General features: G+C 38.3%; 1 protein-coding gene across 30 annotated transcripts in view; it reads right to left on the reverse strand.

The window, feature by feature from the left end:
- The window catches only part of LOC122299048 (serine/threonine-protein kinase prpf4B-like), a 31776-nt gene extending 12123 nt beyond the window's left edge, over nt 1–19653 (reverse strand). For 2 of the 30 annotated variants that reach the window (XR_006239562.1, XR_006239558.1), the window contains exons 1-16: nt 19222–19653; nt 17355–18643; nt 17079–17260; nt 15786–15985; nt 15452–15520; nt 14852–14924; nt 13874–14030; nt 13439–13730; nt 13194–13308; nt 12866–13029; nt 12663–12737; nt 12356–12536; nt 12126–12271; nt 11667–11731; nt 11016–11054; nt 10890–10918 (exon numbers count right to left, since the gene is read on the reverse strand). Coding sequence is in view for 2 of the 30 variants with exons in the window: in XM_043108896.1 (XP_042964830.1) it covers nt 12201–12271; nt 12356–12536; nt 12663–12737; nt 12866–13029; nt 13194–13308; nt 13439–13730; nt 13874–14030; nt 14852–14924; nt 15452–15520; nt 15786–15985; nt 17079–17260; nt 17355–18643; nt 19222–19569 (3216 nt within the window). In the remaining 28 variants the exon portion in view is untranslated. Of the gene's footprint in view, nt 1–6276; nt 9527–10094; nt 10919–11015; nt 11067–11666; nt 11732–12046; nt 12272–12332; nt 12537–12662; nt 12738–12865; nt 13030–13193; nt 13309–13438; nt 13731–13873; nt 14031–14851; nt 14925–15451; nt 15521–15785; nt 15986–17078; nt 17261–17354; nt 18644–19221 lie in introns of those variants that run through there. The other 28 variants (XR_006239554.1, XR_006239543.1, XR_006239560.1 and 25 more) reach the window with 27 other exon arrangements.
- Between the last annotated feature and the right edge of the window lie 203 nt (nt 19654–19856).

A 19856-nucleotide genomic window follows, 5' to 3' on the forward strand; every position in this document is an offset into this window, starting at 1 on the left:
ATTCCTCTAAAGCCTTTAGTTTGCCTGCAAGTATATGAGAAGGAGTAATATTAAACTGGTAAGAAGACCACCACTGCCTTACCCTGTCCACAAAACCCTCGCTTTTAAGCCACATGTTTTCAAACTTGAAATAATGACGCCCACTTTGAATGCCTCCTCCATCCAGTAAAATTAGAAAATGATCTGAGCAAAGACGCGACAGTCTCCTCTAACATACCTCTGGATAACGACATTCTCACTCCGGCGATATTAAGAATCTATCCAGATGTGAGCACGTCTGGCTATTAGACCAAGTGAAAGGACCACCAATGAGTGGGAGATCCACTATGTTCAAGTCAAAAATGCAGTTGGAGAACGTCATGGCTAGGCATAGACGACTGTAACCAGATCTTTCACTGGGAACCTTGTGATGTTAAAATCTCCTCCTATGCACCAAGGAAGGTCCCACTAGCTGTGTACACCAGCAAGTTCTTCCCATAGAAGATGTATGATGTTGTCGACATTCGGTCCATAAATGCTTGGAAAAGCCCACAAAAAGTTATCCTCCACCATCTTAAAAGAGACAACCACCGTGTAATCCCCAATGAACTCCTCCATCTTCACCACCACCCTTTCGTCCCACATCACAAAAATACCCCCCAAAGCCTCATTCAAAGCCAGATAGACCCAATCTACATAAGAGCAATGCCACACTTCTTACTATTTTTCTGGTCACCAGTCTCAATTTAGTTTCTTGAAGACAAACAATATCCGCTCTCTAATCTCGAAGTAACTTTTTTATGCGAGAGTACTTATTAAACTCATTCAGCCCTCGAACATTCCAAGACACAATTTTTGGCATCATAAAAAAACAAACATATCCTTCTCTTTGGCCCTATCACGGCTTAAACTATCCTCATTCAATGACCAGTCCAGCCTCTTAAGCTCTCTTCGTTTCTTAGATCCCTTATTCTTAAAATGCGAATGACCCACCTCAATGGCCGTGAGGAGAGACAGAAACTGTTCTTCATAACCCACACACTTCATACCCACTATATGTTGGATATCTTTTACCTTATTGAACACCCAATCCGACATCTCACATTCCTTTGGTAACAAACAGTTTAAAGGGAACGAGTTCATGTCACCATGCCCCTCAGACTGGTTACAGCCTTCCCATTCCACCACTGTATCCATTGTCTCCACCCCATCCGAGAGGTGAGTAGCCTCTTGAGAGTCAGGAACCACAAAAATTTTGTTGCTAACTGTACCCAATACGTCCATTTGGGCAGTCGATGGGTTCTGTGCACATCAACTAGGAGAGGATGCCCTCTAGAGTCGATTCTCTTCCTTTTCCACCATGGCCTCCTGGTTCCTTTGAATCCCCCATTCCGAAAATAACTTCAAGTGCTCACACTCTGTACCAGGAGTTTGCATTTGGGAAGATAACATCTCCATGCTTAATATCGGTGGATTATGTGCACAGATATCCCGTAAAAGTACCATCGGGGGCTGAATCTCGGCATTTTCCTCCACATGCGGCGACAAAATCTGCTCCACCACCATCGCCGATGTTGTTTATGCCACCGAAGCAAGTTTCGCCATCGTTGTCTGTTCAACCCGAGCCTAGTTCATCGCTGGTTTCTTTGGGTCCAACGTTGATGGGTCGAATCGTGGGTTATAGATCCTCCAGTTCATTGAAGCTTATGGCCCATGAAGTGAGGCCGGTTCATTACCTCTACAGGAAAGACCTTTAGAAGCAGGCCTATCACTTCCAAGACAAAGAGGCCTTGGGGCCGAGACATCACCCCCCTCCAGGCCCATTACACTCCAGCCCCAACTCCTTCCGTATCAAGTAGTCTATCTTCAGTTGCAAGCCTCCCAGCTGCGACTCAACTTCCCATAAGAGTTTTATCGTCTCCCCGTCAACCATGCCACCTACTTGTCTGCTCCCACCCTGCCACTGTACAAGGCATGTCTCTCTGTTAGGGATCAAACTATGTGCTGTACGAGCACGCCTTCATTTTCAAATCGAGGCGCATGCGACTCTTCCACCATCAATGCCTCCCTGTAAGATAGAGGTTGTGGTTGTGCCTTGGCCCTCATCCTCTTTAGGCTACCATCATTGTGAACATTTCTCATCTCATCGGAGAGGTCCCGTAGTGCCTCCCCTAACTTACTCCACCCATATCCCTCTTCCTCGAGTACGAAGATGAACTTTCTCTTCCCTCCACCACCGCCAAATATTGACCTCTCACATTTTAGCACCATTGAGTAATAAAACTAATGTTGCCTTCCCTTATTGTGGTGTAAAAATCATTGTTTTTCTTCCTTTGAACGCGCATCCATGGCCTTAGCCAGCCACTACACTGCTGAAGATCCCAGGACTACCTTTGCCACCATCCTCCAAGTTTTTTCTATGATAACCACCCTGCCCCCCTCCTTTACAAGAGTGAAGCATTTTGAACCTATAGCTAACTCCTTATACAAATGCATAACATACAAGAAAAACCCAGTAAACGCCACCGTGAGGAATGTCGCTAACCACCCTAACTAAGGAGGGTAATTGAATGAAATCTAAACATTATCGAGGGGAAAAAAAATTCCAACAAACATTTTTGCTATCCCTGACACTACAATAGTACAATTGTCATTGGCACATAATTTTTTGGGGTTCCTATGATGCTTGCTAGCAACTGCATCCACACCAAAGGATAAATATGCATACAGCACAAACAAGAAAAGAAATACCAATCTAGAAGTGAAAGAGATCATTGGTTTCAAAATTGGCTTCTCTAATATCAAATATCTTGGTCTACCCCTTCATTTCAAAGCCTAAAAATAAAGCTTATTTTGAAGAAATGCAAGTAGTATATTACTCAGCAACTAGTAGGGTGGAAAGCTAAACTTTTTTCTCAAGCTAGTAGAACCACCTTAATTAGATCAATAGCTAGCTCCATGCCCCCTTATCAAGTGTCCACCCTTTTAATTCCTAAAGCTGTTACTAAACTACATTGACAAATATTTTACAAAATTTTGGTGGGAATTCCCTTATGAAAAATCTCACAACTTCACTCATAAATCGTGGAAATCCATTTGCAAGCCTAAATATGTAGTTGGCCTTGGTCTAAGTCTAATGTCTGGTTTCAACAAAGCACTCATTAGCAAAATAGGTTGGCAAATGATTAATGGAGGTGAAGCAACCTGGAAGAAAATGCTCATTGGAAAATACTTGAAAAACTCTTCTTCTTTGCAACAAGTCCAAAGATCACTGACTCATGGATATGAAAAAGGATTTCAAAACAATAAGTGTTTCTGAACAGAAATGTGCACTTTTAGATTAACAATGGTCTAAGCACAAGGGTATAGTATGATCCTTGGATCCCCACTCTCCCTTCTTTTCAACCAAGTCTAAAATCTTCATCCATTTAGAAAGATTTAGCCTTAACTGTCTTTGAATTAACTATGGAAGAGCTCAGAAGATGGAATATAATTTTCTACAAGCACTCTTCCATCAAGATTCAATGAATAAGATCATAAAAATTCCTCTTGCCCAAACTGACTTCCATAATTTGGAAGATAAACTCACGTGGTCCCACCATACCTCTAGGAAATTCTCAGTTAAATCTACTTATGCAGCTATTTCCATGAATTAGGATCACACCAATTCCCCTAAGCAGTTTAGTAAACGGAGAAAACTTTGGAAGATTAAGATCCAAGATCGTCTTAAACTCATCTGTTGGAAAATCATTCACAACGTCACTCCCACAAAAAACAATTTGAAAAGATTTCTCCCTTTGAGTGATGGGGAAACTCAATGCCCCATATGTAGCACTGAGGAAGAAACACAAATTCATCTCTTTTTGAAATGTCCTTTCACAAAAATTCTACTCTTCTTGGCCTCTTGATATCACTAACTTTACCAATAATGATATTAGCCATTAGATGGATTGTGTTATTACCCCTCGAATGAGCCTCAATATCCCCCAGCAATGACGAACACCATTTCCAAATCTTTGCCATCATAGACATGGACAACATTTTGTTTCTTAGAAATGAGACAATACATGAGGCCTTCAAGCCTAATATTGAGAGTTTTGTCACTGGCACCATTAAAATTTATAAAGAGCACTACGATGTTTACGGCAATAAACATGTTAATGAAAGTCATAATTGTATAGCCACACCTAGAGAACACTACACCTTAGCATTTGATGTGGTGATAAGAAGCTTAGGCAGCAGCCATATGCAAATCAGAGGAGGGCTCCCCAATTTTTGTCCAAACCAATTTCATTCCCAGCTTAAATCCAAACCATGGAGAAGCTACAACTAAACTCATAAGAGTCGGGGAAGCCAAGGAAACACACATTGAGAAAATTGTAATTACAGGTGATTCACTGACAACACCACAAGCATGAATGATCCATAAATGATTTCAGACTAGACTATTCAGCCTATTATAAAGGATATCAGGAACACATCGCACACTTTTCAAAGCTAGCAAATCAGGAAATTTCATCAAGATTTGAATTGATGCACCCATTCCATTGCGCAGTGAGCAACCTCCAATAGCCTCTATGGAAGCATGACCCTTATCTCAATTCCCCCTTGTCTTTTATATTTTCATACTGGTAAAAACCCACCTAGTATGCTGTAATTATAGATGTTTTGGATGATTGAGAACGCTTGTAATTTACTGTCTTGAATGAAAGCTTTGTTTGAGGAAATAATAATAATAATAATAATAATTATTAAAAAAACAGAAACCCCCTCGTGCATGCATAAACTTGAGTAGAAAGTAGCGTACGTACTACTTATTTCAACGTGTAAAAACTTTAAAAACTCCAATATGTTTCCAAAATGCCAGCTTCTTGATACTCTTTACCTTCCTAGATTGATTATCTTAATTTGATTGAAAAATTAAAAAACCTGTTAACACAGATTATTCGACTGACATGAAGTAGAATCCGATTGCTCGATTTTTTTTATTCTTTCCATCATTGTTCTTAATTTTTTAGGTGCTTTGCAATTGGTACGCATGCATTAGGGTTGATAAATAGTTGGGTAATTAACATTCTGTGTTTGAAAACAATAATTCAGTCCTCAAATTTAGAACATTCCATCCATCTCCAGCAAATAAACAGCTCCTCAAATCATCAACAATAACAGCAAGATATGTTACCAGATTACACATCAAAGTACCAATTCACGTCCCCATTCATCTTATTAGATGGTGTAATCTGAATGAAATGGATCTGGATAAAGTATAGCATTCCCTCATTAAAAAGCAAAGAACAACCCTATATAATATAGCCTTAGCTAACTTTGTACATTAAATATTATAGCGAGCTCTGCGAGATGAGCTTTTTTAGTAAGTCTCATAATTATCTGAAAATGTTTAGTTGCCATCACCTGGAAATCCTTCTCATAGTTATAAGCTTCTTTCCAATCCATGGTATGGAAATGAGAAAGGCACAGATTCCTTGGAAGTTGGGAACAATAGTGACTAGACCTTTTACCCCTAACAATTATCAACGACTTTGTACATAGCTAGTTTGCAGAACATTACCATACGCATAAACACAAGATGGATGAACCTCAAATACAACCATGGTATTAGCATCCTTAAATGAACACTCAAATCCCAATCAATTGTGTTCATAGAACTAAAAGGAAATGATCTTTGCTCAGGTTCAAATACTACCAACATCACTTTCGTCATTGTTGACTCATACTTATTTGAACCACCAGCTCGAGCAGGCATTGAGAATCTTTTTTGATTGGGGTGTCCAAGAACAAAGTCTCAGCTAATTCTGGGGTGCATAAGCTCTTGACAAAAAGTTTCCTCCAAATGCACCTCGGGTAATTCACAGAAAAATTACCCCAATCCGATGACCCTTAGAAATTGTTTGAATCCAAGAGAACCCGAAACCTAGGCTTAGAGGGAGCATACCACCAAGACCAAGGTCCTTGCCACTCGAGCCCAACCCCTAGGGGTTAACAGGCATTGACATTCTAACAAACACGGCACCTACCTCGCCCGGGGGGGGGGGGGGGGGGGGGGGGGGGGGGGGGGGGGGGGGGGGCAGTACCAGTACAAACAAAAGCAAAAACCAGGAGAGAGAGAGAGAGAGAGAGAGAGAGAGAGAGAGAGAGAGAGAGAGAGAAGCAACCGGCAAGGACATCCAGCTCATTAGGCATCACAATATCCAAATGTCAATTATCAAGCAAGGGATTTGAATTTTGAACCACAGATATTATTGCAAATTCAAGTCAATCAAACAATAAACTACGCAATTTCAGGTTAAAAACACTTTCAGCAAATTATGGTTCCACAGAACAGTTCACAATCCTTGAGAATGAGATTTTGGGGGTTAGATCTAAAAGCATAATGAATGAATAGAAAAACACAAAATTAAACCACGCATATAACAAACAGCAAATAAATCATTTTAGATTATGGAAAAAAGGTCACCTAAAGGCCTCGGGCTCAAACCATTGCCTAACAAATCTGAATATGTCCAGGCAGCTATATGCCAGAGTCAGAACTCAGACCTAATTTGCTTTAATCCTTATGATAATTGTGTTTTATGCTTATGCTTACTAGTCCTCTCACATATACATCCAAACTAATGTAGCACCTTTTTGGAAGATATTAGGAATCAGAGCCTGAAAATTTGAAATGTGAGTTAAGGTAGTCTGAACCTTTCCTAAAAGGATGAACTACTACCACTGAAAATGGGCCTAAGTAAACCTTGTAAATCACCACGAATGCCTAAAAAAATGAATAGCATGCCCCCTTGTCAGATTCAAGCTTATTTCAGTGCAAATCTGATTAAAAAAATTGGGGCTTCTGCAATGATACCATTTTATAGGCGTTTAAGGGACAAATTATTTTGATTATCTTTTAATTTTGTCATTTGTAGAAGCCAGAAAAGGAAAACCAATCCAGCTTAAGCACTTCAGTCAAATTGAATAAGCATCAGCCCTAGAAACACTCCAGGTTGAGGATGGCAGAGTTGTGAATGAGATTCTACATTATACCTGAGACAGACAAGTTATTGTCTTTTATACTGATTTCAGTGGGATTCAATTGTAACTTTAACTAATCCTTTTGGAGTACAGCTTGAAGAGAATGTCAGGTGACTTGGGATTTTTATAGGTCATTATACATGGTATTGGAGGCAATCCCAAACTGAAAGTGTGGGACTTGAGCTGCTCCACTTACAATAGAATGGCCACAAGAGGATGTCAAGAATTTAAAGAGAGGATTGGAGTATTGTGGGTTGAATATAGTGGGTAGAGAATGAGATCCAGTATTGCCCAGGAGAGAAGTTTTTGCCATTTATATGATTTTAAGAGGCTCCAATTGCAACCTTGACTAACCCTTTTGAAGTATAGGCCCCGGACACAGTTTGGACTTTCCTTGGGTTGTTACAGCTCCTCTCTCTCTAATGACAAGAAGATTCTTTTTCACCCGAAATGTGCTCAATCCTTGTACAGCAGATCAGCCCCATTTACAAACCAAAAATGGTGGAACCTAAAGCACATAAATATCCTTTCAAATTTCACGCGCAGACTCACCCTCATTAGGTACATCACAAGGCCAAGCCAAAAACGTCATCTCCTCTTCCTCCTCCCAAGAGAACAAAGTATCTAATGGCAAGGCCATCAGAAACCTAGCAAACTATTTGTGACCAAAGCGATCACCTAAGGTTACGCCTAAGTAAATCCAACCAAACCATAGCAAAATGATTAGGCACTATGCGCTGGCTAACAAGTAAAAGGAAACTATCACAGGACATGTATAGCTTGCACATGAAAACGCATGAAAATAAATCAATGAGGCCCTTGTTTAACATGAAAACAGGAATCCATAAGTTAAACTTCACTTACAATAAGCAAAAATAGGTGAACTTTTGGTTTTAATCATTCTCATTAACAAGGTAGATTCAATTGAAAAACAAAAGGTCGTGCACCATACACACAGCAAGTAAACAAAATATACACCTACACAGAAGTAAAGAGGAGATGAAGGCCCTGGAAACTAGAAATAGAAAAGGTAAAACAATTTTCAGATAACATCCAATGGTAAAGGGTGTTTAGTAAGAAGGCCTTGAGATCCACCAGAGACTTTTTACAATCTTCAAATGTACGCCCATGGGATAAGGACCTAGTGGGTCACGGCTTAGTTTGGTGAATTTTTTCTTTTCCCTTTAGTTTAGGTGGTCTCTTGTATATTTCTTGTATACTTGGGTACACCCATTGGTTTTTAATGAATTTCAATTACATTTTGTTTAAAAGTTTGCCCATTCTTCTCTCCATGCATATCACATTCAACAAGATACAATCATTTTACACAACAAAACACATCGATGTTTGTCGAACTTACATCTCAAACATGCCAAGAGATCCACCACCCGATTCAGCATGACCCAATTAATCCCATTAATATCAAACCACCTTGCAATACAGAAGAAATTGACCAACAATTTCACAAATTATTATACAAGTGTGGTATCAATCAAATACTATAACATCATTTACTTTAGTTATCCATGACAAGAATCTTCCCTATAGCTGGTGTCCGTGTGGACAACAAAAATTGCTACTCTGGAGAGCCATGCTACTCCAAATAATCTTCCGAGGGAAAGGAGTATTATCACGGGAACATGAGCTGTTGTAAAACGACTTCCAATCACCCATTTCCTAGCAAGGCTCCAAACTAACTTATTTGAATAAAAATTCTACTCACCATCCCCACACCACACACCACACATGATTTTTAAATTTTTCATTTTGTTTCCCTTACCAAATGTGTAATGTATGGATGATGAGTAGAAGAACTCAATTGGTTTAGTAGGAATAAAACCGAAAAAAAAAAAAAAAAAGTGTAGCATGTGGGATGACAAGTAGCAAAGCTCTTTTCACCACCCCTTCTCAACCTACTAGTATATAATCGATTAAAGAACGAGGTAAAGAGATCTGCCTCTCAAGTTTTAGCCACTCACACAATTTTTTTTTTATGGGTAAAATAAGATTTTATTGATAGAAAGGTAGGGTAGCCCAGTACACAGGAAGTACACAAAGAATACACCTTACAGCACCTAGGACCTCTCACACACTTAACATGCCACTGATGGAACTCATGAGAGAACTACAACTGATCCGCCAAGCATGCATCATTAAAATGTGCAATCCTGAATAATTCTGGAAAAGCAGCTTTCAGAGGATGATTTCAACCACACATCATGCCAAAATCTTAGCCTCAACCCATCACCTGCCTCATATCTAGCGAATTGGGAGAATTTCTCCAATCCCTCCTCATATTTTTCAAAAGACCAGCCTGAACGAGCCCCCAAATTTACTCAATTAGTGAGAAACTCTGTCCTGTTTTTCTCTATATAAAGTAGAGGAGCTAGGAACCCCTATTGAGTGAAAGCTTTTTCTTTTACAAGTAATCAAAATTTTTTTTTATAGGTAAACAAGCAAGTAATCATACAATTTATTAACCCTTTTAAATGATAAATTATTGGGAAAAGACCACCTGACATTCAAAAGGAAGAGATCCATCAAGACTTATAAAAAAAAAAAAAGACAAAAGGAAGAGATCCATCAAGCATTCAAAAGGAAGAAGAGCTACGAATTCCCTAAAATTAGAGATAGGAAGAGCAACACCATCTTGGGGCCGTTATCCAATGATACTCCTTTAGCAATCACCACAACCACTCTTTTAAGCAACTACATCATTTTGATAGATACCAATCATGTCTCCATGATATTAACTATTACTTGAGGTCAGTAGAGCATACCATACATTCCAATCATGTATCTTGGATAGCAAATCTATTATTGATATTTTTGCATGCATATGGACCGATATTTAAGATAATTGAGCTCTGGGAAATAACTATAATACTAACAAACATTTCAACGTGGTATGAGCCATTTTAAACTAAATCAAATCCTAACCAATAAATCCCAACCACTCCCCGAAACCTTTGGCTAGTGGCTAGACAAAAAGCAGGAGCTTTTTAAGTGCACTCTAGGAGTTAGATCTTGTGGTTGAAATGAGATCTTAGAATAACAACAGCAGTTTAAATCACAACTCCTACCTCTTCTTTTGAGCATTGATCGAGCTGTGTAGCACATATAGTCTTCCTCGCACCGAAGCCTATAACTTACATGTGATGGGATATGATCATGGACCTTCACAAAGGCTTTAGACAAGGTTGCAACCGCAAAATGCATCAGAAATTTTTTATATCAATCTAAGTTATTTCTTATTTTTAATTATACTGCTTTATAAAATTTTCAATAGTAAATATCTTAAATATTAGTCTAGAATAAAAAAGGGTTGCACTTCATACCTTAAGGCTCATCCCTTGCCTCATGATGAGTAAATTACCACACCTCACTTTCACACTACACGGCTTTTTTACAAGCCTAAAAAATCTATCACACAAAATTAGACTGGAGCTAGCCAGATATCTAGAAGGAAAAACCATATAACTTTTTTTAATTAAAACCAATTGTCCAGGAACAGTGTCCCGACTGATCCCAGGAGTGCACAGGCCCTTGGTAAGAAGCTTCCCGCAAATGCACCTCAGGTAATTCAAGAAGAAAATCCCCCAGTCCGATGGCCTCTAGTGATTGTTTGCACCCAAGGGAATTTGAACTTTAGACTTGAGGGGAGCATATCCTCAAGCCCAAGGCCTTTACCACTTGAGCCAACCCTTAGGGGCTAAAGTTACATATCAACATAAAATTAGACTGGAGCATGCCAAATATCAAGAAGGAGAAACCATATAAATCATACATGAAAAAATAGAAAATCACAAGGAACATAACATCAGGAAACAATGATGGAATCAAGGTGGACATAAACAAGAAAATGGAAATATACTTACAACAATTGCAGGAGCATGGGGGTCACATCCTGAAAACACAAAATAAAATCAATACATTGAATCTCTGAGATCTTTTGACCAATTGTACAAGGCAAACAGCAGCAAATTACAAACCGCACTACTCACCAGTAAATTTTTTTCATCAAGGCTGCGGCCGTAGACCTCCTGTGCAAGCTCCTCCAGAATGACCGGACCATGAATCAGATGTAATATAATTTCATTAAATATCGATATATGAAAAGGGAAGACAATTAATTGAAAATTAACATTAGAAGTGCTCAACACTGTTGCACAAACACAGCAACTCCCCAGAATATGACACTATATCTAACCTACAGACCAACAATCATAGGCTGTTGGCTGAGCCTAAACAAGACAAGATTTGACTAAATACTAGAGTACTGCTAACAGGGAGGAAGTTCAGTGGACCCCAAGGACAAGGAGAATATCACAAATGTGTCATAACTGAAAAATGCTAACACACATCCAAAACAAATTTGGTAGAACAGCTGCGCTCAAAGTTTTGAAATTCAGATGCCATTTGCACTAATCAGATTATTCGTTTCAGATTACTGATACAACACTGTAACACAAATCCAGCAAATATGGATGTCTCCCCAAACGCACACCATCATAGATTAACAACTATCTTTTAAGGATGTCCATTTAAATCCAAAACTATTTCAGAATGGAATGGGAACACACAATTTGAAACAAAATTCAAGGCATCAACTTGTAATGCTGTCACAATCATCACCCATAAACAAACCAAGGTACCTTCTCCTGTGTGCCTTTTAAGCATCTAAGCACTGAAGGGTTGCTTCAAAGCAGTGGCAGACATCCTGAATGAAAAACTACATTAGACTCCCCAGAACTCAGATACTCAAATAAAGCACCACGAAAAAAGAAAAACAGTATAATGAAATGAAACGAGGATACAACAAGCCTCCAGACCATTAGAAATTAATACAAAAAAGTGAATTTTACACGAGAAATGGAATATTTTTTAAAGGATATATACTATTCAACTAAGAAAAAGTGCAAACTACCAACTCATAGGACATGATACGTGTATGTCCTTATTAATTTTCCCACCAATTCAATAGCAAGAGTCGAGTTTGAAGTACAAAATGTAATCACCATAACACAGATCAAAATAGATGAACAATTTCTCACAATGGCCATAATCAATTATGATTACAATGGTAAAAAAACGCCGTCAGCAAGTTGTCTTACGATAGAAACAGTACAATCCACGAAAGAACCCGCCAGCAAAGAGAACTCCAGACCAAACATCACCCCATTTTGACTTCAACGGCAAAACCGTGTTGAAAGTTCTTGGGCCATCATAGAGAAGACAGATAATGCCCAGTAATTAGGAACTGAAAATAAAGTAGGTCATAATGTACAAATATCTAGTGGACAGCATTTCTGGAGTCATACAATCAGCAACATGGTTCACTTGCCCGTGATGAATGGATGGGACAATGCTTGTGACACTGTCATCCTCTTGTCAGGATCTAACACAAAAATTTTTTCTAGAAGATCTTTAAAATTGGCTAACATCTTTGGATCCTCCCCAGGAGAGCCTGTAATGATTGAAGAGATATCTTTTGGCTTTATGTTGAGAATCATCCGCTTTATAGCCTGCAAGGGGTGGAATAAAAAGCTGTCAGCAGAAAAGGCAAAATATGAACTATAATCTGGAGAACCAAAAAGAAACCACGATTAACAGTAAACAGATAAAATACAAGTCAGAGATACAATGTATACCTTTTTCGTGACAGGGTCCTCTTCTGTAGCATGAAAACTCAGGTCCTGATCAAAATGCTGATCAATAAATGCCCCCTGTACAAAGAATAAGAAAACAGAAGATATCAGCAACATTAAAAGTCAAATATCAAGAGACAACTGTGGAGCCCAACACCCAATAAATTGGGTGGGGCATATCTCTGATGAACAGATCAGACACTTGCCTTGCGGAGCATCTTCTTTGGGAAAGGGCCCTTTAATTCCATGTGAAGGCGTAACATGTCATTGTTTGTAGCACCTGGAAAAAGAACCTTTCCCGTATAAATCTCGTACAAACAGCACCCCACAGACCAAATATCCAATGGATGATCATAAGGCATGCCAAGAACTGCAATGGAAACATATCAGCGTCATATTCTTGTACTGATAAGAACATATCGGAAACATACTACTGGTTTCAAATACAGTTTTAATAAACACAATCACAGACAAAAACCATTAATATCCCCTTTCCATCATTTATAAAATAAACAGCTCGTCCTTAGAACTTACTTATTTCAGGGGCGCGATAAAAGCGGCTTACAAGGTATGGCGTAATTTCATTTTTACCAGCAAACATGGCATTGCCAAAGTCACAGAGCTTCAGCACATTTTTTGCCTCATTTACCTGGAAAAATATGAACAAATACACAGTTAAACAATTCGTTTAATGGGTAATCAAGAAGTTTTGTTCATTAAAAAAATCTACAGTTAGACAATTGAAGCAGTAGAATCATGAAAGGGTACCAAAAACCTACCAGCATGTTATCTGGCTTTATATCGCAATGAAGAACACCACAATTTCTAAGATGCTTCAGGGCAATAAAAAGTTGCTTTGCATATGCTCTCACAGCAGTTAACTTGAGGCCAATATTCCGTCCAAACTTCTTTAAAACCTCACGCAGATTCATATGAAGAGATTCAAAAACTAAACAAAGATGATTGCGGTACTTGAAACTCGAAATAAATCGAACGCAGTGGCGCTTGTCATCTGGATCTGCACCTACTAGTTTCTTTAATATGACCAGCTCCTCCATACCGGCCTTGTACCTACGTCACATAAGAGGATGCAACAGTAAGTGTCTGGACAACAAGGACAGAAAACATATAAGTGCTAAGAAATAATCAACATTAGCACCCAGGCAAGTGGGTGGAACAATTTTTGATAAGTCGCTGAGATAATTATAACTCACATTGTGTCATTACTTCGTATAATTTTTATAGCCACTTCCTCCGGTTCACCATTACCAGCTTTAAGATTCTTTGCACGAACTACGGTAGAAAATACACCTTTCCCATGAGCAGCAGTAACTTCATATCGTCCATCGAGTATTTCACCAAACCGGTAGCCTGCACATGAATGCCATCATTACAAGAGAAGCAACAAAACACATGAGAATCAGGGGGAGGGCATGATACATATATAAACCTGCAAACATGAATCACTTTGAAGTGTTTTGAAACATTTTCCTCTATGGCAGATAAGAGGATGGTCTCTTAATTATGTCCAATTCCAAAACGCTGCTCGGTAGGGAGGGTAAAATGAAAATAATTCCTTTGGTAATCATGCCATCTAACTTTCAAGAGATTTGAACTTAAACCATTACAAGGGGTGATTCAAAATCCACCAGTTGCATTTCAATTAGCCAGTAAACCACATTCAATATGTTTTTTATCCCATAAAAATGATCATGTTAATTTCTGGTAAGATTATATATATATATATTTTTAATAACTTTTTTCTGATAAGGTTATATTGGAGAGGACAAAAAAAGAAACAAATCTACTCACGAACTTGATAAAGGATGTCATTAGTTTAAAGTGTCAAGTTTGAGTGCTGTTTACTTTGGAGGAAAAAAAAGATAGAACGGGAGATTGCTGGGGAGAAGTTCTACTAGTGAAAAATTTATTCCCTTCCACCAACCTACAAAGTATGATTGAGACAAGCTCAAACAAGCTCAATGTTTTATTCATTAAAAATAAAAAAAACAAACAAACAAACAAACAAACTCAGTGTTTACAAAGAATTAAACCATAAAGGAAAAAGGAAAAGCAAATAAATGTTGTTAAATGAGCTCACACAAGGAAATAATGCCACGCAAAAGGCACAAACAACAAAGGAAACATAACAAAGAGGAGGAGAAAGGACCAAAGGCTGACCTAATACTTACCATAATAACCCTCTGCATCATCCCAGTTGTCATTAAGACCACTCCTTTCAAAGCGTAATCCATCTACTTTGTCCTGCAAAGAATAAAACATACAGAACCTTAGTGTGGAAGCACATGGTATAAATGGTTAGCATTGATAGTCATATTGTCTCACTGCTCAAAAAACATAACAAAAAAAAGTTACTCGTGTTAATCAGGTCTGAGAAACTTTATATATATATATATATATATTAGAAATTGAAGTATCATTACGCTATATGAATCAGACGAGCAAATCAGCAAAATAAACAAATAAAAAAATTCGCATGAACATCAAAAAAATTCACAAAACAGGTTAGCCACAAAATGACATTTGCAATTCTAAACATCCACTACATTTGTACATTCTTTATGAAATCCACAATAGGTCACTAACAGCCATTAGAACCAGCAAGTGTATGTGACCAGGAAAAAGAGTAAAGGGGACGGCAAGTGCGAAGAGGAACACAACTGAACAACACTCACAACTGAATGCCAGACCAAAGTATACTACCAAATGAACTTCAATGAGGGACAATATACATTGTAAAATAAGGGATACTTCACCATGATGAAACGTACCAATCTGCGAACTCCTGTTGGTGTCTCACCAAAAATATCATCACAAAACTTGTCACCTGACCTCTCACTCTGCACAAATTAATGGAAGAAATTAACTCAGCCAAACCCCAAAAAGGGAAAATTCAAATTTTGGAATGCTCAGGAGAAAAACAAATTGACAAAAGCATATAAAATTTTTCAAAATATTAATGCCATGTTGAGAAGATTTTTCATTAAAATAATAAAATAAAGATCCCAGAAAGGGTGTTGGCAATTATTTTATTTTTATTTTTATTTGGGGATGGATGTAAGTTTCTTACAGAGCTGTAAATTATTTCATAGAAAATGAAGATACCTTTGGACTACCCTCCCCAAGCCCCCCAGCACTGGAAGTCTTCTCCAAATCAGCATGTCCATTTTGTGGAGGTGATTTCCCCACAGAAAATGATGGTTCAGCAACGTAGATATCAAAACCATCACTTCTACCATCACCAGCGTCAGTAATGACATCATTAGCTGCTATGGATTGATCAGAATCATGTGCAGGCTCCTTATCTAGCCAACAAACATAATTTGTGGAATTAGGAAGAAACATAAATAATACTACCGTTTACTTATCAAAAAAAAGGAAGAAACATAAATAATCCATGTAGCAAAAATGTTAGTGAAAAAAAAAAAAAAAAAAAAAAAAAAAAAAGAAGAAGAAGAAGAAGAAGAAGAAGAATTATGCCAGGCATGTTTATAAGCCTATGGTTGCCTGGATTTGCCCAGTTAAGTAAACTAGAAAGAAAATTTTTTTTTTTTTTTTTTATAGGTATAAAAAGATTTTATTAATGCACGTAAATAGGCAAAGCCCATGTACACAGGCGATATATAGGAAAGAGCCTAATTACAAACTACGCGCTACAGAAAGTAGTGTAAAAGTCATTAAGACTCATTCCAAACAAAACAATAGAAGAGGCCCAAAGCAACAATGTGTGAGAAACTAGAAAGAATTTTTACCTACTTTGTCCGGGAATCTTGGACTCCAACAACAAAGATCATGTAAATGAGGACCTAAATCCAAGCCCAGCATGTAACCAGATCACCGGTAGTTTAAATTTCTCGTATGAACCACGGGTCAATGCAAAAAGTTTTGGCTAGCAATAGGTTCAGTTGCAATACGGCTCTCTCTCCCTCCCCAAAAATAAAATAAAATTAATGGAGGACATTCACATCGTTACCTATGGTTGTTAAGTGAAAATACTGAAAATCCTATTCATTGCATATTAATATGCAAGTTCATCAATAAAATTCTTGTTTACTGATAATAAAAAATAATAATAATAAATTAAAAAATTAAAAATAAATAAATAAATAAAGTTTCCCACTCCCACATTAAGGAACTATTATGAGTATTATCACACGGTGTGTGATGTGAATTGCTAATTTTGAAGGAGACATTTCTTAAGCAAGTGTCAAACAAGCAGGACTGACACATATCATCAAGCTGAATAAGATTGAGTTCAACAATGAGTCAACTCTTAAGCTTATACTGGTCCAAGTAAGCAGAGCTCTAACAACTTGTCAATATACCATATCTAAGCTCCAAACTTAACATATAAAAAATCGAAATGTTGACATCACACTATAGAGTGACTCAAAGTACCTTTCTCTGTATCTTCTGATCGAGGCTGATTTGGTTGCTGTAATTGCTGACTCTTATATTTTTCTAATATGGCTTGCCTTCGCCTTCTACTCTCCTCCTTGATTCTGTTGAGATCTTCCTCTTCCTGCTCGGCAAACTGCAATGTAGTCCCTTCTTCGTAGTCTCCCTGTTCATCATCATCCCTGTATCCAATAAATGAATTACGAGCATCAATATGGGGGAGCTTCAAATTGGCCATAAGAGCCTTTTTTAAAAAGCGAAAAAAAAAAAAAATACCTTTGGAGTTTCTCTCTATTTCCTTCCAACAACTCACTCCTAGAACTAGGAACTTTTGCTGAATCAGTTTTTCGTGTTCTGTCGTGGTGGTAATCTTTTCCATCATATCTCGAGTATCTAGAATTCTTATGTCTATCTCCATCCACAAGATATTCATACTTTTCCCTATCAATCATTATGCCCCTATCTCTATTCCTATTTCTATCATTCCACTTCTCCCTCTCGTTGTCCCTCTCCCTCCAAACTTTGTCCCTATCTTTCTCCCTTTCCCTTTCCCTGTCCCTATCTCTCTCTCTTTCACTAGCTCTGCTCCTACCTCTTTCCTTGTCCCTTTCACCATCTCTATCCACCTGATTGTCCTTGATCTTATCTCTTTCCATATCCTGTCTATCCTTGGCCACCTCCCTTTCCTTGCTTCTATATCGTTCCATCCCCCTTTTCCTGTCCCTCTCCCTGCTCCTTTCTCGTTCTTTCTCCCTTCTTTGAGCCTTGTCCATCTCAACACCCCTGTTTCTTTCTTTTTCCTTCCTTAACTCCCTAGCCATCTCCCTATCCTTGCTCCTCTCTCTCTCCCGTGTACTCTGACTTTGAAGCCTTTCCTCTCCAATATACTTGTTGGAACCAGTAATGTGTTCCCTTTCCACATCTCTACGATAATGCCGTCCATCCTTACTCAGTTGAACTATTCTTTCATCATCGGAGTCATACATAAACTTGCTTCTATCGGCATACAATGAGGCATCACGACCATAATAATGTTGCTTTTTTGAATGGGCCTCCTCTTCTCTTATGCTACGTGAACGTGATCTCCCTCTAGCATGATCGATTGACCTAGATCTACTCCTAGTGTCCCCTGTGCTTTGAGAGGACGACTTTCCCTGGTTGCTTAACTTACTTCCATAAACCTCAACCTTCTCATCATCATAATGTGTCTTTTCCTTGCCACTTCCTTTAGAAGGGGGCCAAGATTCACTCTGCCACATTTTTTTGTCTTTGATTGCTTTGAAACCCAAATCCCCATTGCCATAACCCTCTGAGGTAACTCTATAAGCCAATTCATTTTGGGGCTCAACATTTAAAGTCCTTGGAAAAGCAACCTCATTTTCAATGTCAGTATCAACCCCACTCTGGCTATAAGCTCTGTCTTCCTTATCTAAATTTGAATTCCTCAAAAAATCATCCTTACTCTTATCCTCTCGCAATGTCTTCAGACTCCTACCTTTTTTCCCTAGAATCTCTCCCTCGTGTATCCTTGCTTCAGCATCATACGAGCCATGCTCAGCACTTCCCTGACAATTAATGCAAAAAATAAACTAAGCACATAAACCAACAGTGTATATCATCCAAAATAGACGTAAACAATAAAAAAATAAAAAATAAAAAGAATTATAGTTACGCTATAGGCATAATAAATTAAAACATGTAACCGGCTCTTACGAAATTTACATGTAAGCCATCAGTCTCCAATGAAACGCCAAAGAGAAACTTCACTCATGTTCGCCTAGTGCAAGCAGGTTCTTAACATAACGTATGGGACACTGACTCAAGTTACTCTAACAAGCTCTCACGAAACAAAATTTATTATGAAGTCCAATTATCAAAACAACATAAGCTCCTATCTGGTTACGGAGAAGAGGTAGCAACTTGAAAATTCATGTTTTTCTATTTTGCAAATTGCACTTCCTAAAATGCCATCGAACTACTCGAGGTGATCCCTCTTTTCAGAAATGTCAGTCTTATAAAATCAGAAAAATTTTAGAAAAAACTAATTTCTAATCTCAAATTGCTAGACTTTCTCAGCAACCAAACAGAAAGCAAATTAAAATTAGGAAAAATACTATGAGGGATAACGGCAATCAGAACACACCGAATTTTGCTGATCAGATGGAGCAGTAACACCAACGGCCACGATTTCCCTAGACTCATCGTCCGACTGAGGTTTCCTTTCCGCAATCTCGTGCTCGCCACCACCGAAATCGAAGCCCTCATCTTCGAGAATCTCGCCCTCCTCCACATCGTCATCAGCCCGAGAATTCCTAATAGCCACTGGTGGAGGAGGAGCGGCAATGATATCCTCAGCGTCGCGTTTCTTGCTGCGGTGGCGGTGACGGTGGTGATGATGGTGCTTGTGGCGCTTGGAGGACCTCTCGGCATCATCTTCTGACGATGACGACCGCCGGTGCTTCCGACGCGAGTCATGGGATTCGCTGGCCATTGTCAGTCTAGGGTTATGGTCGTTTTCTCTTTCCGCTTGCTGTTCAAGGAGGGGAATAATGGTGACGAAAATGTTAATAATTCGGTGGATATTTTTTATGGAGGAAAAATAATATAATATAATATATCTATTTTATTATTATAAGAAGTGATTATAATAATTTTTCTTATATTTTCGTTATTTTTTTTTTTTTTTACCATTAAATTCGTTATTTCCTTATTTTAAGGATATAATTATCATTTTTTATCTTTTTTTTATTTTTGATTCCTTCTCTTTTCTAACACTTT

The sequence above is a fragment of the Carya illinoinensis genome, chromosome 16 (genome assembly GCF_018687715.1).
Source record: "Carya illinoinensis cultivar Pawnee chromosome 16, C.illinoinensisPawnee_v1, whole genome shotgun sequence".
Lineage (NCBI taxonomy): Eukaryota > Viridiplantae > Streptophyta > Magnoliopsida > Fagales > Juglandaceae > Carya > Carya illinoinensis.